Source organism: Lethenteron reissneri, chromosome 32 (genome assembly GCF_015708825.2).
Source record: "Lethenteron reissneri isolate LAM-NWPU_2019-01 chromosome 32, ASM1570882v1, whole genome shotgun sequence".
In the NCBI taxonomy this organism is placed as follows: domain Eukaryota; kingdom Metazoa; phylum Chordata; class Hyperoartia; order Petromyzontiformes; family Petromyzontidae; genus Lethenteron; species Lethenteron reissneri.
Genome location: NC_083810.1, coordinates 3,332,551 through 3,349,514, shown reverse-complemented (window position 1 = coordinate 3,349,514; position 16,964 = coordinate 3,332,551). Strand labels below are relative to the sequence as shown.

The 16,964-nt window shown below is 43.4% G+C and overlaps 1 protein-coding gene across 5 annotated transcripts in view; it reads right to left on the bottom strand.

Annotated features, from left to right (window-relative positions):
* CHST10 (carbohydrate sulfotransferase 10) overlaps positions 1-16,964 on the bottom strand; it is a 70,902-nt gene that overhangs the window by 10,747 nt on the left and 43,191 nt on the right. For all 5 annotated transcript variants that reach the window (XM_061563743.1, XM_061563745.1, XM_061563744.1 and 2 more), the window contains exons 2-3: positions 9,825-9,966; positions 663-745 (exon numbers count right to left, since the gene is read on the bottom strand). In XM_061563743.1, the coding sequence (XP_061419727.1) occupies positions 663-745; positions 9,825-9,924 (183 nt within the window). In that variant the 5' untranslated portion in view covers positions 9,925-9,966. The remainder of the gene's footprint in view (positions 1-662; positions 746-9,824; positions 9,967-16,964) is intronic.

Below are 16,964 nucleotides of genomic sequence, written 5' to 3'. Positions count from 1 at the left end.
ATTTATTTTCGTAAGGTTTGTCACGCAAACAAAACGTGCCAATTAGTTACTACTTCAGCACACCGGTGTGTTGGGAAAGTAAACCCACAACATTTACAATCTGAGTACAACGTTTCGCTGGTGATTACAATAACCAGCTTCATCAGGCGATTTTCCAGAATGACATATTAGTCGCGAAACACTAAGTGTTAAACGGATCATTATTTTTACGCCTCTTTACCCGGGATATAATCAATGTGTCGTACGACTCTTTTTCAGGAGGGTCGTGTTCCATTGGGTGTTTATTTTGAGATTCATTTTCAGCCAATTCATAACGAGTGTCCACGCATGTGGAAACTGTAGCACGTGAAGGGAGGACAACACGCTCTAACCCCATAATGATGGAAACACATGGCGATCAGTCCACTTGCTGTACCGCCATCTCCTGACGAGCCAGGGCTAGGGCACCTCCACGCCGACAGAAACGGAGATTACAGGCCACGTGTGTAGCTGCCACCACCACCGCCCGGCAAAATGTTGCCATGTCTCATCCCAATTTGAGTAATTTGCCGGTAATTATTCAGCATTGGGAATGTTTGGTCAATGCCAATTACATCGTATGTGTGTTTAAAAATAAAAGTAATTCTGAGGGCATGGGACTGTCATGTGTGACACATGCTCACCTTGGACAGGTGTTGCTTGGGTCTGGATGCACTCCTTGAAAAGTTCCCAATTTCTGTTCTGCTGAAGAACTCTGTGGTAAGACCTTCGGGAAAAATACATGGATAAAAATTAGCATTGTTGTCGAGAAGCTTTTTTTTTTACCAAGACGTTTGCATCACTTAAAAGATTCGAAACAAAACAAACACTATTCCAATCAACACAAATATGAATGGACTATCAATTCGTACGAAATCAATGTGGTGGCCGAGTGACATAGGGCTGATACCATTGTCATCATAAGGCGCTGGTACCACAATTTTCACAGGGGTGGGGCACCTTCACCGATAAGACATCATCAGTGTGAAGGCTGCCACACATTTTAAACCATTGGGGTTTGAAAGCATGATGATGGGGGGGTGTTTTCACATGTTTGCATTGTCAGGGGCCGCATGTTAGAGGCCGCACTAACAGGCCACCAGTGGTCGCTAGTGGCCTGCGGGCCTTGCAATGAAGAGAACTGACCTAGATCCTTGGATCATAAACGGGTGTCAGCCAAGAGATGAAAACAAACACAGATCCTCAGGTGCAATGCGTTGATGGCTAATAATGACTAAGTGAATAAAACAATATCGTATTGCATTTGTTTTGTCACTTTACTCAGCATATTCCAGTGCTGAGGATGAAGACAATTGCTTTGATTGCCATACGATTGACACTCTTTGCAGGGCACTAAAAAAAGAGAGGCTAATGGAAGCAAATTCAGAAGCAGTTCTGTGACACCAAGTTTGATCAACCTGTGCACGATTACACGAGCTCGTGCAATGCTTTACTGTAATAATTCTCAAGAGAAATATTTGGCATATTTTTAATTTGATAACGATATAACAATTGGCAGAAGATAAAAAAAGTATATGTTTATCATTACAGACAAAAAGTGTACCAATTAATTACTTCCACGCAAGTTGGTTCTTCAGAGCGCGTGACGTTTGTGTCCATCACTCGGTAATAGTTCTCACACTTTGATAACATGAAATTATATCGCACCAAGACACGATGACACACAGTATTTTCAGCCCATGCTGGAAATACGGCAGATCTTGTTGCGTTCAATGAAAAGGTCAACAAGCTTAGACATGCTTCTGCTTTTACTGGCAGTGGTCATACATCGCATGCTCCATAAATTCCAGGTTTGAAAATGCCAAGATCTGATCTCTGTAAATATAGCCGCAGTGACATCCACTAGGCTTACAACGAGATATTAATTCATCACTTGAAATTAGATTCCAACTCACAAACTCCAAATCACAATCTTGATTTGAAGCTTTCGTGACTGCAGGAATCCATACTCTTTGGTTCCTTCGGTAAAGTCACGTAGGTAGAAAAATTAAACAAAATAGAAATAATATATATCACGCCCGAGGATGGCCGCTTGTGTTGCGATCGAAACGTTGTGATATATTATTTTTATTTTGTTAAATTTTTCTACCTACGCGATTTTACCGAAAGAACCAAAGAGTATCCAAACCACAAGTCCCATATTCAGTCAAGCACATAAGTTATGTATGTGTACGTGCACGGCCCTTTGTTAATCCACTGCTGGATGAGGGCCTCGCCATGTTGTACAATTAATAGAAACTTGGTTTGTCCATACCTCACCACACTGGTCAGTGTGGGTTGGTGAATGCAGAGAGTATAGAAGCACAAAGCAACAATAGCTGCTGCTGCACTGCCCTCTGCTGCCGACCTAATTGTGACGCAGCCGATAACAACCTGCCGTGCATGGTGGCCACCCATCCAGGTACCTACCAGTCTCAAACCTGCTTAACTTCTGCAGTCTGACGAGATCGGGAGCATTCTGGGTGATTTGGTCACAGACAAGCTTTTCTGCCTTATACTAATAAAACATATATTCCAATAAAATACCAAACAAACATCCCGGAGCAGGACACTTTTTCAGCCGATAATTCACTGGTCTTCAGCCAAAATGTTTCCGAAATAAATGGAGACCAACCTTACTAATTCTGGGTCACTGAAAATGAAAATTATGCTTAAAATTGTTGATTGGCTCTAGTTTTAAAGATATGCTACTGGGCCAGTATATACGACCCTTGACTTGGGAATGTCGAAGGATAAGTGAGTTATAAAGGGAAGGGATCTCAAATTAAACCAGAAATTACTAAAATACCTCTTTGACTCGAACTATGAATACATATATGACTGGGTTTGGACAGTACTTGTTTTTTTAGCAAAACCATGAATGATGCAATCTGAACTTGGTATTGCATCGTACATGATATGAATTTTACCATGTTATTCCAAGAAGTCATGGATGATGCAATCATAACTAGGCTTGCATCTCTCTGCTGAACAAATTGCCCAATATCAGCTCTAGAAATAATACAGTGTCGTGCTCTCTTATTTGTAAGTGTTTGATTTTGCAAAGGGACACATTTCTATTTAGCCAAAGGGAGCAGAGATGCCTCGTACTTATGTGAACAAAGCAGATCACTTCTGCTATGTTTGTGGTGAAGTGACTTTTGTATCACAAAAGCGCAGTATAACCACTATGGTTAAGAAAGCCTATCACCGCTATTTTGCCTGCAAAATTGGAAATCAGGACAAGATGTGGGCCCCACACATATGCTGCAGCACTTGTGGAACAAATCTTCGCCAGCGATTGAACAGCAAAAAGGAAATCTATGCCTTTTGCAGTGCCAATTATTTGGAGAGAGCCAACAGATCATATCAGCAATTGTTATTTCTGCATGGCGCCTCCAGTTGAAAAAGGTGTGTCAAAGAAGAAAAAGTGGACTGTGCATTATCCAAACATTCAATCAGCTATACGCCCAGTACCCCACGGAGAAGGACTGCCGGTTCCTGATGCACCAGAATCATTCTCACTTGAGTCAGACGAGGAAGAGGATGAAACTTCTGGTCCTGAACCATCAAGGTCACATGACCCAGATTTTCTCCCACCCTCCTGCTCTGAACCACACTTCATAACACAAGGTGAACAGGATTTAGAACTAAGGCAGAGCTGTTGGGCTCTAGACTGCAGCAGTGGAATCTCCTGGCAGGTGTTGTTAGAGTTTCCATGTTCCGTCACCGTCAAAAGGATCTTGTCTCATTCTTCTTCATGGAAAGTGATCTTGTAGCCTGCAATAACATCGATGGTGTGATGGCAGCCCTCAACATCGTTCATGATCCAGATAAGTGAAGACTGTTAATTGATTAATCGAAGATGAGTCTTAAAGCTGGTTTGCTGAATAAAGGCAATGTTTTACCATCAATTCCAATTGGTCACACAGTCCATATGAAGGAAACCTATGACAACATGAAACAACTTTTGAGGTGCATAAACTATGACCAACATCAGTGGCAGCTTTGTGGTGGTTTGAAGGTTGTAGCTCTCTTGTTTGGTCTGCAGACTTGATACACAAAGTACTGCTATTTTCTCTGCAAATGGGATAGTCGCGCGAGATATTCCCACTACACCAAGATAGATTGGCCACTCTGAGTCATTGGAGCCTGGGAGGGAAAGTGTTCAGCATCCACCACTTGTTGAATCAAGGAATATTTTGTTACCATCCTTACACATCAAGCTGGGTCTGATGAAGAACTTTGTCAAAACCATGGACAAAACACAAGCAGCTTGCAAGTACCTCCGTGGAAAATTTCCAAGGTTAAGTGAAGCTAAGATAAGGGAAGGTGTCTTTATTGGTCCTCAGATTCGTGAACTTCATCGAGATGATGCATTTGACAGTGCACTGCGTGGCAAGAAAAAGACAGCATGTAAATCCTTCCAGTTAGTGGCAACACATATTCTCGGAAACAACAAGGCAGACAACTACAGGGAGTTGGTGGAAAACCTATTTAAGGTATACAAAAGCCTTGGTTGCAACATGTCACTAAAGATACATTTTTTGCACTCATCTAGATTTTTTCCCACCGAACTGCGGAGCAGTGAGCGACGAGCATGGCGAGCGAATTCACCAGGACATTGCAACAGTGGAGAAGTGCTATCAAGCCAAATGGAGCCCATCAATGCTTGCAGACCTATTGCTGGATAGTGACAAGAGATGCTCCATTTAATGAATACAAGAGACAAGCCAAGAAGCGCTGAGTAGACACTGAATATGGACTAAACGATGTATTTATATATACATAATCGTTTTTTGCCTTTCGTTTCACAATACATTTTATTTATATAACCATTTTGCTGATTTTTAAAGTGTTACATGAACAGGACAGGTGCATGCTAGCATGTAAAACAACCATAAACAGATGAAAATACCTAGGTTTACAATTTATGAGTAAAACTCTATCTACACAATATACATAGACGTAAAATGTAAAAACTTAAATATCTTGGGAACAGTAGCCAATCAAATTTCGATTTAAAGCTTTCGTGACTGCAGGGATTCATCTTCTTGGTTCTTTCGGTAAAGTCACGTAGAAGGGAAATAATAAAATAATAAAAATAAAACGTAATAAAATTCAATTCTCACGACGTTTCGGCCACAACGCAAGCAGCCGTCCTCAGGTGAAGAACAGGTCTGTCGGAAAGACGCTGTCTTGTTCTTCACCTGAGGACGGCTGCTTGCGTTGTGGCCGAAACGTCGTGAGAATTGTATTTTATTATGTTTAATTTGTATTATTTTATTATTTCCCTTCTACGTGACTTTACCGAAAGAACCAAGAAGTAGCCAATCAGTTGTTTTCATCGTCATATTTGAATTCAGCACATCAAAATACATAATTTACTCTCTGAATCAGACATCTAAAAATTGTAGACCAGTCTAATCACCTTTCCGTTAACATTCTGCTCATTTGCATGCCTCATTTTCAGACAGCAATGTATTTGAAGACACTAACTTGGCACCGTGATGGCGATGCGATGTTTCATAGGCAGACATCAAGCATAGCACTTAACAGCATTCAACGTGAAAAGTTTACAAGCACAAGACCCGAATAGCTATTACTTCCCATCGCTGTCACTCCGACACAGATAATGTGGATCAACACCAAGTCCTCAATCTACTCTATAACCTAATGTGTCCCTGCATCGTAACGAGCACTTAAATTGCACGCAACTGTAAACACTGGCCAAGTAACGCAGTGTAGCTGGGTCTATAAATGGAAATACTGGCTGGAACACAAGCAAATGGTGCTCCCCATGATATGTTTCTGAACAGAAGTGTAAATCTTTCGCACCACCGTACATAGCCAACCGTGCTAATCAGAGGTGCGGGGAAAGACAACAAACTAAACACAAAAAGCAGTCCTCAAGTAATAAGTTTGCAATCTAGATTTCAAAGTGCATAGCTCTAGTGGCTTCATTGTCAGAAGGAAGATCATTTCAGACGTCTTTGTTCGATGGCTAGCCAAAAGCTGCTGCTGTGTGGATGACCATAGTTTGCGTGATGGTTTATGCTCCTTGATGAGATCAGCGAGGTATTGTGGTTCATTTGTGGCAATATATACAAGAAAGCAATTGGGTGTTCATGTGGGCTCCAAATGGAGTCAACACTGAAGGAGGGATAGTCATCATCAGCATCTTCGCAGTAGTGCCTTTTTCATGTTATATCTAAACCTAAAACTATTTTTTATGTTACCAGGAAAGGCTAACTGAGCTATATGGCTCTTTTTTCAGAAGCGACCGGGCCACAAACAATAGCTCAATAAAGTGGCTTATCTCGTGGAAATGTACAGCAGCCAAATACTCTAAACGCATGTTTCTAAAAAAACAAATAATCAGGAGAAAAATCCATGCGACCACAGAAATAACATGCAAACTTCAAATATACAGACGTCAGGGCGAGGATCGAACCCTCGACCTCCTGTATACCAGTCGAGGTAGTTAACATCTCGCCATAGTGGCACCCGTTTTTGTAATTTCATTTTGTGCTATAGGAATGCACAATGAATCTAAATCATGCTACCAATGTACGAGTGAAAGTAACAATTCCATGGTTGAGCTGGGTGGGTGCACATTTTTATAACAGGTTGTGGGCCCAATAAGGGTGCCCTCGGAGGATATATAAAATGCTGGAAAAGAGATAAATTACAGGGTACGATGTTACAGAAGAGCAACACATTCCATGCAAGACAATGAGCGAATAAAATAAAAACTTAAAAGTAACACCTGTCAACCGTGTAAAAACACTTTGAAAAACTTTAATAATATGTAGTAAAAAACGCAAGTAAATAAGAACATTTGTTATTGCGCACTCTTATGTGTCCAGTCGATCACGAATGCGCAAGCAAAGTAAAAAAAGAAATATCGATAAATTACAATTGCATGCAAATCAAATACGCGTCAAGTAATTGTTACAGATCAGAGTATATTGCCTTGAGTGAATGGTAGTCTTCATGCTAAGAGTCCACAACTATTTCCAACAGGAGAGGCGATCTGAGAAACGAAAAACCTGATCGCGATGTGAGAGAGATGACAAGTGGAGGCCCAGATGTAGTGTCGTTTTATTCGAGCGAAGCATTGCGGTGCGAACACTTGTGGGGCCAGATTGTGGGACAGAACAGGGAAATGTCAAATGCCATCTCAACTTCAAACGGAGTTTTTACCTGCGGAGCGAGAAATTAAGATATTTGGAGTGGGGAAATATAACTTGAGTGTGACCAATGCAATTTTCATTTAAATGTCAGAGTAAGGCTGAGCCATTACAAGGATCAAAATGACAGATATTTTCGGCTGTGATGGGATAAAATGCAGAATAGAAGATTGAGGATAGGAAACTAGACGTTAAACGGATGCAGTTTAAACATGATATACTGCTTATATGATACACTTAAATATGCTATGCCATTACAAATAATTATATTCGAGTCAGGAAACAGCAAACCTGTAATAGTTTTTCAGGCCACAGACCCTTGCATATTGTGCTGTGTTTGCAGGTGGCTCGCGTATGAACGCATTGGCTCAGTGGTGACGGACGGTTTTGCCTGTGCTGGCTCGTGAGCCGGCCCTGCGTATGCTAAACCGGCCAAACTACACTGCTGGAGCACAACGACCTGGCCGGCGCGCCTCCCGTCTCTATGCTGGCCATTGCCCAAGTGAGGCTGTGCACGCACACCGGAGTCTTATGACAGTAATGCCCGACAATACTTTTCCAGCCACTAAAAACCCACTGCCCTCAACACTTTTGTACGTATGTATGTACTCTATGTGGAACCTCTTTCACACCACCATTCACAGCCAATGATTTGTGGTGGCAAACTAAGAAGCAGTTCGAAAGAAATTAGTTTTCAATCTAGATTTAAATGCGCATATAGCTCCAGCGGCTTCCTAATATTGGAAGAGCATTCCAGACGGCTACGGAAGTGCATCTGAAAGCGCGCGATGCGGTGACCATTTTTGTTCGATGGCCAGCTAAAAGCCGCTGCTGTGAGGATGACCAGAGTTCGTGTGATGGTTTTTGCTCTGTGACGAGATCACTTTCGCACGTGGTGGGTAAAGTAGGGTTGCCACCTCTTGACGTGCAAAAAAATTGGACGTATCTTCAAAAGATGAAAATGCATTTTCATGGAACTGCATGGAAATATAGTGTCTTGAGTGGCGTTTTATTGTACAACAAGGACTTTTATATGTCCTTGGAGGATTTTCAGGTTTCCCAGGACAGATAACGCCAAGTGAGGATGATCCTGGGAGGACCAGGATGGGTGGCAACCCTAGCAGTAGGGTGGCGTCACAGACCTCGTGGTCTGCTGGGATGGCTAAGCAGCTGTGGACACCTCCGTGACAAATCCGGAGACTCCTGCGTCGAGAATCGAACCCAGCCCTTCGTGCTATGAGGCACAAGTGTTACTCTTGCATCACCACCCTGCCATCCATTGAGTCACGATATTATATTTCCTCATCATTGTACTTTTCGAGATTATTTTGTTATTTTGGTGATGGTCTTTTGAGCTCTCTCCAAGTTAAAAAAAATAAACAAAACGGTGTTCCACTATTGTAGAAGTGCCTTAATTCATACAGTATTATTGTTGATCTGATATGTAAACAATTTACGTAAGTTGGATATTGAATGCTTTCTATAGATGTGTAATACGAGAGTTCACCGGCGGTCGCCGATCGGTGGGATAGGCTCCGTCGGTTCAGCCATCAGCCAATTAGATGGATGCGCCAAGTTCAAGGGCGGAACTCAAGGGTTCTTGTGGGTAACCATCCAGAAGGTTTGTGAGGGGGCGTGGCTATAGGCGGGGCTTGGTGACGTGGGTGAAGGGTTATAAGGGGAAGCAGGAAGCAGCTCGGGGTCAGTGTGTGGAGTCTAGAGGCGGGACCACGTTTCGCGCCTCTGGCATGCCAGCGGCCACGTGGTGGGCCACGTGGCGGGCCGGAGGCGTCTCCTTGCGCGCCGTCTGCCAGCGGCGTGCGGGAGCAGAGCGACAATATCTAACACGAACTACAGATCGTCGTCGAAGTGCTTTATTAAAGAGGGATACTGCCATGGTGTAATGGTTAGTACATGCAATCCACAGGTCACTCATTCGATCGACCTCCCGGCATGGCAGTTGAAACAATGATCAAGTTTCTTAAACCTCACCCATCTCTGTCCACCCAGCAGTATTAATTGTTACACCATAGTTAAGTCGATCGGGAGGTCGCGTGTGGTGGGGTAAAGTGTGGGTACCCCCCACCTCTTCCAAGATGCCTGACTAGTTGACAATTAGCCAAAATAGTCTCCAGAGGGGCTCTCTGGAGCTCCATCTAGAGGAGGCCCTTCCGCCAGCAGTGAGCGTGAGCAGGCAATAGTAGGACTGGACCTTTATATACATTAGAAAAATATACCTGACCCGAAAATAAGAATCTCACTTGGAGAAGTGAAGAGCTCCATTGGGGTCGGCTAAATACACAGAAGCCAGCGATGCCACTGGCCCTGCAATGGAAGGCCACTTAGTCGACTAGAGGGGGCGGCAAAGAGCACATCTTCTCTTGGTAACCTCTACAGCCAAAATGTTCAATACGCCCCACGAGTGGGGGGGGGGGGTATTCTGAGGATAACGGCGGTAGGTGACGGCACTTGAAATGTGAAAAAATCCCAAGTGAATACATCTGCTTTGGACAGCACGTTGGGAGGACATGGAGACAAACAGAAGACGGATGGGCGGGCAGGCGAACGGGTAAGCCAGTGTGGTCAGCGGGTGGCGGGCGGTGTGGTGCGTACCCCGGTAAGGTGGCCGGTTCATCGACAGGAGCCTGCTGAGGAGCAGAACGGCGAGGACGGCCCACGTGACCGCACAGCTCAGCACCCACCAGAGTCGCATCCCTCCCAGTTGCCCAGAGCCAGGTGGCCCCCTTCAGCCAAGCTGTCCACACACACATAACAACCGGCATTCGCTACTCAGTGGCGGTGACGTCACCACGGCGCTTGTGCCAGTCTAGGTGCACGTTGAGGATACCTGAAGTGTTGAAGGTTCGCTGGCAGGTCGTTACATGAAACAATTTTTATATTACCAACTAAAGCCCACTGAGATATTTAGATCTTATTTAGAAGCGACCTGGCCACAAATGAGCGCCCAACGAAGTGGCTTATCACGTGGAAATGTATAGGAACAAATATACTAAACGATGTTTCTGAATGTGGAGAGAAAAACCGGAGGACCTGGAGAAAAATGCACGTGACCACGGGGAGAACACACACACCCATTCCCACACATGCATACACATTCCCGCATATACATACATGCTTCCTTGCAGCGCTTTAATAGATGCATCAAAAACAAGTTTTACTAAATTATATTTCTATTACACCTTTTGTAGAATGACAGTTCCAAGGCTCCTTATGACATACAAAATATTCAGCACATTCGTCAAGTCAATATACAGATTCTTCAACGACATTCACCAACCAATTGACAATTGCGTACATTTACACCGGGAGATGCATTCACGCCGATACATGCTACGATACCAGAGAGAATCCCACAAACACAGCGCTGTGCACACCCGCCATATCGTGTATAAAAATATTAAATTATATATTTTTAAAGGATGACACATATGCATATAATGGAGCCAGTGCTAACAATTATGAATATCGCCAATTTTAAAACATACGTTTTATGGGCAGTCTCCAAAGAAGATGCGGAAGCACACGCTTGAAGGTATACCACAAGACTGCTCAATAGTGCTGGAGCAAATTTCGCAAAAGCCCAGCTAGCGACACATAGTGGCACGCTGGGACGACAAGAAGAGACACGGAGAGCAGTGCCCAAGATGATTTGTATGGGATGATGAATTCAACCAGACATGTGAGTGCAAGCCAGGATTGCCTTGAACGATTGCATTGCGATTTAAAACATGTATGCGTGTTTTTACCAAATTCCAGTTTAATATTTTAGTAAGAATCATTTTCAGCCCCTTCTCAATACACTGCTGGATCAAGGCTGACAGCGTGTTGTCAGTGATCTTGTTAAGGAACATAAACTATCACGCGAACTCCGGTCATCCTCGCAGCGGCGAGCCATCGAACAAAAACGGTTATTGCATCGTGCACTTTCGATGTGCTTCGGCAGTCGTCTGGAACGCTTTTCTTTCCGCTATTAGGAAGCCACTTGGAGCTATCCGCTTTTAAATCTAGATTGAAAGCGAATTTCTTTAGAATTGACTTTTGTGTTAGGTTTGTTGTCCTTCCCCCCCCCCCCCACACTTCCGATTAGCACGGTTGACTACGAACGGTGCAAAAAACATTTTTGATCTACAAATAATTTGGTGATAGTGCATTGGCACTATCACTAGCACTATCACCAACAGTGGCCTTAAAAGACAAATTATATAATAGGCGATGTTTTGGCAATGGCCCTTCTTTATAGCACGGGGATATAGAGGCCAGAGAGATGTAGTGACCATACTTTACCAGTGCGGATTGGGGGGGCGAGGACTGGTTCAGATATTACTTACCACTGATATTAGCCATGAACGAGAATCTAATTCTGCTTGCGGGGTTCACAGTGCAGTGCACTAGGCCCTGAGCAACTTCCCCAACCCCAATATTTCATAAGTGATTTCAAAAGATCCATACGTAATCTGAACAGATCCGTTTTAATGTAATCACCAAGCACTGTCCCACATGTGCCAGGCCATGTCACTGGGTGAGAGAGATGTCCTCCAAGGACTCACAGCCAGCACAGCATCACATCAGGTTAGGAAAGATCCATGAAAGATTGACAGCACAGAACTTATCGTAGGGTCACTTCAGAGGGCCTATTACGTAACACCGAGCAGCTCTCCATTCGGCTTGCTGCACCCCAGTCTTCCTCTCCACGTGAAAACGCGCTGCAATTCTCTTTTGTGTTCTTGGGTTACACTGCGTGATATTCGGCACGATGTCTGACGTTTTACTCCACCGTGCTGGTAGCTTCTTCAGGAACCGAGTGGCGTACAACATATGGTACAACCCGAAAACAAATCGGCGAGCTGTAAAGCACAACCGTAAACGTCTGAGCGGAGTGAACACCCCAGGTTATATGAACTTCGGCCCTCACAGTCCAATTAAACGAAGGGACTAAAAGTACAAATTTTTATTTCTGAAGCCGTCGGATAAATTCCCCGACTGATTGCGAATTTGGTGCAAATTGTAGGCGGCTGCACAGATCTAACCCTCAATAAAGTAGGCATCACAGTGCAGATGACAGCAGACCGGGAGTGGTACAGGTTGCATGGAGTAACAGGGACGGAAAAAGAAACCCGGCACTACCTCAATGCTCTGACATGGAGCATTTGTGCCCTGAGCCACTTTTAAACCAATATGTCTTTGCTGAACTTTTAAAAGTGATTTTCGGGGGAAATAATCTATCCGAGTGAAACCTGGCATATACGTGATTTGCACAGGATGCACAAAAGACAATGATTTTCTGCAGCACTGTTGTATTAGCTTATATTTGTGTAAATGCACGTCCGCAGCTCACACTTAACACGTTGAGTGCCGGGCGCTGGTGGCCACCAATGTGGCTGCCTGCTATCTACCACTGTGGAGGGCAGCAGCGAGGGTTGGTGGATCGCCGCAACAAATGTTGTGAAACTCCCTTCTACCCGTGAGCATCGAGGTGCCATATACCCTGGTTCGCCGGGAGAGGGTGGTACAGCGAGTGCTGGCCAATCGCCATGTGTTTCCATCTGTAGAGATAGCGTGGCTGCCCCCTCGCATGCGGGGTTTTTCTCCGGGTGCTCCGGTTTCCCTCTCACGTGCATAATAAACACTCATCATTCATTGGCTGAAAACATCTTAAAATAATAAACCAATGCAGGACCCTCCTGGAAAAAAATGGTCTCATCATGGCTTTCCTGGATAAAATAATTATTAATTATTAATGTAAATATCTTTGTTTCGGTGCCAGCTCTAAAAACTAGGACAAAATTCAATGCTTTCCATATGCATTTGCTCCAACCTTTGAATGTCACTATTCTTGATGTCTATAACAAAACATATATATAGGAATAATTTTCTTTCTCATCATTGCATTAAAGTGTTTGACGTTGAGAAAAATAATAGAGAAGTGGAACACGAACAAAAATATTTCCGACACAAGTTTCTATGTTCATCATCAGGATCCATGGACAGATATACAGTAGGTGTCCACTGCACATGTCATTTATTTCCGCTTTCCTCTGTCAATAAACAGTCGGCAACTGTTTTATGGTCATCACTTTGATAAATATCAAGGTAAGATCTCCATTACAAGGTTTACAAATCTGTTCTTATTCAATCAAAATGGCATTAGTGCAAAATCTAATTTAACTGGAAAATGTTTGTGTGGCACATTAGGAATAGACAACTCTTTTAATTATTTAATCGTGAAGCAATGGAGTAAAGTGTGGTTTTTTGAAGGTCCTTATATGCTGTGCAGTACATCAATGCATGTGTGGACAAGGTTATTGAGTAACCTGACCTGTACACCAGTCACATGGTTAATGGCGACCTTTGTTGAGAATTTCTGACACGTGCTGTTGGATTTTACAGGTAAAGGATCCAAATGTTGTTTTTGATAGTTATAGAAATGGTATAGTCTTTAAGCTTGGCTGTGAATTGGTAGTTTGTGATATGTTCAATAGAAGGCGGTTTAGCACTGTACACTGTGAAGGATTACGTACTGTAGTTCATACTGGTAATTCTCTAACCCTAATACTGTTTATTCTATAACCATGCTCATGCACCCAGAGTATGACTACTTGCAATGCTATGAAGAATAGAACACATGTACGGTAGTAAGTTGTACAATGGTGACAAGTACAGTACCGTATACTGTACACACAGTGTAGATGATGGGTGTAAGATATCAATTGGATGGTATAGATAGACATACAGTTTAGGATTAAAGTAATATTCTGATAGTGAAGTGTAAAGGTTATGATTAAAGACAAAGATGGTTATCAGTAGTGGAATGGTTTTAAGGGAAAATGTTAGAGTAACCTGACCTGTATGCCAGTCACGTGGTTAATAGCGACTCGGTTGAATATTGCTGTGTGATATACGTGCTGTTGCATTTTACAGATTACCACAATAAATGTGTTTTCCCTCGATTTGGAGCACCTGCCCACGTCCTTCACTTCGAGTGAGCAACATATTTTAGCAGGATGCAACTCAAGATCAAATTGTAATGCGAGCGTAAGCGGGGTTCTCTGCTCGGCTCTGGGCCAATCATACGGCCCAGGGTATTGGGGGGCGGGGCCCAGTATGGGGGCATACGTGAAGGTCCGCCGCTCACCTCGGGTCCAATCGGATGCGAGGTGAGCAGGGGCGGAACCTAAAGGTGGAGCCAGCAAGGCGCTATGCGGAGGCCGGATCTGGAAGGTTCGGTGAAGGGCGTGGTGAGAGGGAGGAGACAGGATCACGTGGTGAAAGGAATATAGGTGGGATCCCGGAAGGGCTCCGGGTCAGTTGGTAGAGTCACGAAGCTGGACCACGTTGGGTGGCCGGAGGGGATCCACGCCATCAGCCACATGGCTGTAGGAGCTTTGAGCACACCGTAGGGCCAGCGGTGTGCGGGAGCGGGGGAGCGGAGTGACTGACGGGAGAGCGCGTGCGGGGCGCGCGAGGAGCAGCTGGTCCGCTGTCGGGACCAGGGGAGTGCGAGCATTAACGGGAATAAAGAGTGACAGAGACCAAGCAGTGTGTCGGCGAAGTCCTTTATTACAAAATGATGAAATAAAGAGGCTAATGAGAGCTGGGACTGAGCGCTTTGGGAGAATTAAATGTTACAAGGAAAATCAACACCTGAACAATGTGGGGTTCGATGGCTTTAGTTTAGCTGGACAGCTCTCTCGGACATTCGCAATGAATTTGAAACACATTCTTTATTTTTTACATTGATATTGTACCACTGTCCTCTAGTGGTTCATAACAGCATAAGCTGCTGCTTGCACTGGTATTTAATGCTTTCATTTTTACTGCAATCTGAATAACTGAATACTAATTTCAATTCAAACTGGGCTGTCCAATTATGTAAGCAATCGATGATCTATACCGATTATCATTTCAACCATTCGACTAATTATAAGAATGAAATAACAGCTTAAAAACCCTCCAATTTCTTCCCACCCATGCCGCTGGACGGGAGGTTAAGAATGGACGTCGCCTGTGGTGGCAGCCACCATTTTTTTAAAGGAGGGGCTGATTAATCGACCACAAAAAAAGCAGAAGCCTAGAATTGTTTTTATCGATTCAGTAACTTTCATTGACTAATTGTCCCAGCTCTAGTTTCTGTTCCACAGTATCGAAACAAGTCACTTTTCTTAGGTCAGTTCAATCTATAACAAGGCAACCCATGCCCGTGGAGTAATGGACTTGTTAGTTTGCATTTTCAACACGAATATGGCCATTTTTACTTTTGATTCGGATGAATCTATACCAGATGTTAAATACTTATCTTGTTTGTGAAGTTTACGATGTCTAGATCTCGTCAGAAACGTACAAAATAATGACACTTACGCCGAAAATTTGGACAGGCCTGCATTAAAGTTGTAACTGCAGGAGGCATCTCTCCTGACCTGATCACATTCATTGCGAGCATGAGACGAGACGTAAGTGAGGACAATACACAGAACCTGTAAAATAGCTTTGGCTGTTCGATTGCGGTCAGATATGAATCATTATACAGCAGCTGTAACCCAAATTGGTGCAAGTGCAATGTATACACAATATATTTTACCGTGATTTTAACGCAACTACCAATAGCAATTAGTGCGCATTGAGTAATTATACTATTAATAACGAATAAAAACCACGCATACGCATGTACTCGGTAATGCTTTAGAACATGCGTTGGTCTCGGAAGGATTTAATTAGCTAACATAATTACGCCAACGTGAACGATGCCATCAGGAGAACACACAGGAGATGGCGTGTGATGCCATAACATTGGCCGAGAAGGATAACCCTTGATCGCTGATTTATCGCCGTGTTGGGTTAAATTTGGGCTCGATGTCTCTGGTTTTCTCAAGGGTAAATCCCTATAAGAAACACAACTTCATACCAACATCTAATTTATCATGTGAATTATCTATACAAGGGTTATTATGACTCCCATGTTTCAACCTTAGTTAGAAAGCGTTCATGAAATGAGTTTACGATTTGGAAAATTATGATCGAATAAAGAAAACTGCACAGGAAGGCTTGGAGTGTGTTAAGCGTTATGGGTAAAACAATAAACACAGAGATGGACACGTGAAGGAATTCGTCTATGCACATGGCAAAGCAGAGATTGCAGATTAAAGAGAGTGAATATGTACTGCAGGACGTGTGAGGAAATCCGGAAGGTATTTTCATACAGAAGGGAAAAGGAGCTCATGCAAATTGTGACTGTGGATTGCTTGCAGGATGGACAATGTTTCTCTTCAGAATGACCTCTTTACATAACTGTAATGTTTTGGCAAAATGGTGAGATGAATCATTTAAAATTCAGCAGTGCATCCTGTGAAATGAGATGATGTATTTAGCTAGTGTCGAGGGGAGTGTGTGAGGCTGTAATGAACATCACAAGAGGCTCTCTCTCGCAGGGTCCTTGAAAATAACACGAGCAGTGAGGGAACTATCTCTGTGGCCTTCAGGGAACTGTGGGGCGAGTTGTACATTATTCCACATATCCAAGCAAGAATATATCACACCAACATTACCGTTTAGGCCAATATTCTTCATTATGTAAATTTCTACAAGCAATATTATGCAGCTGTTAAATTTTTGTTATTTTTTTGTATTATTTCTAAATGTTTTTTATTGAGGCCTTGGTTTACAAAATGCTTGGATGACTGCATCAATTCCGTTTCGGATAACTCAGTTCTACTCCAATGTAATACGGGCCTAGGTGTG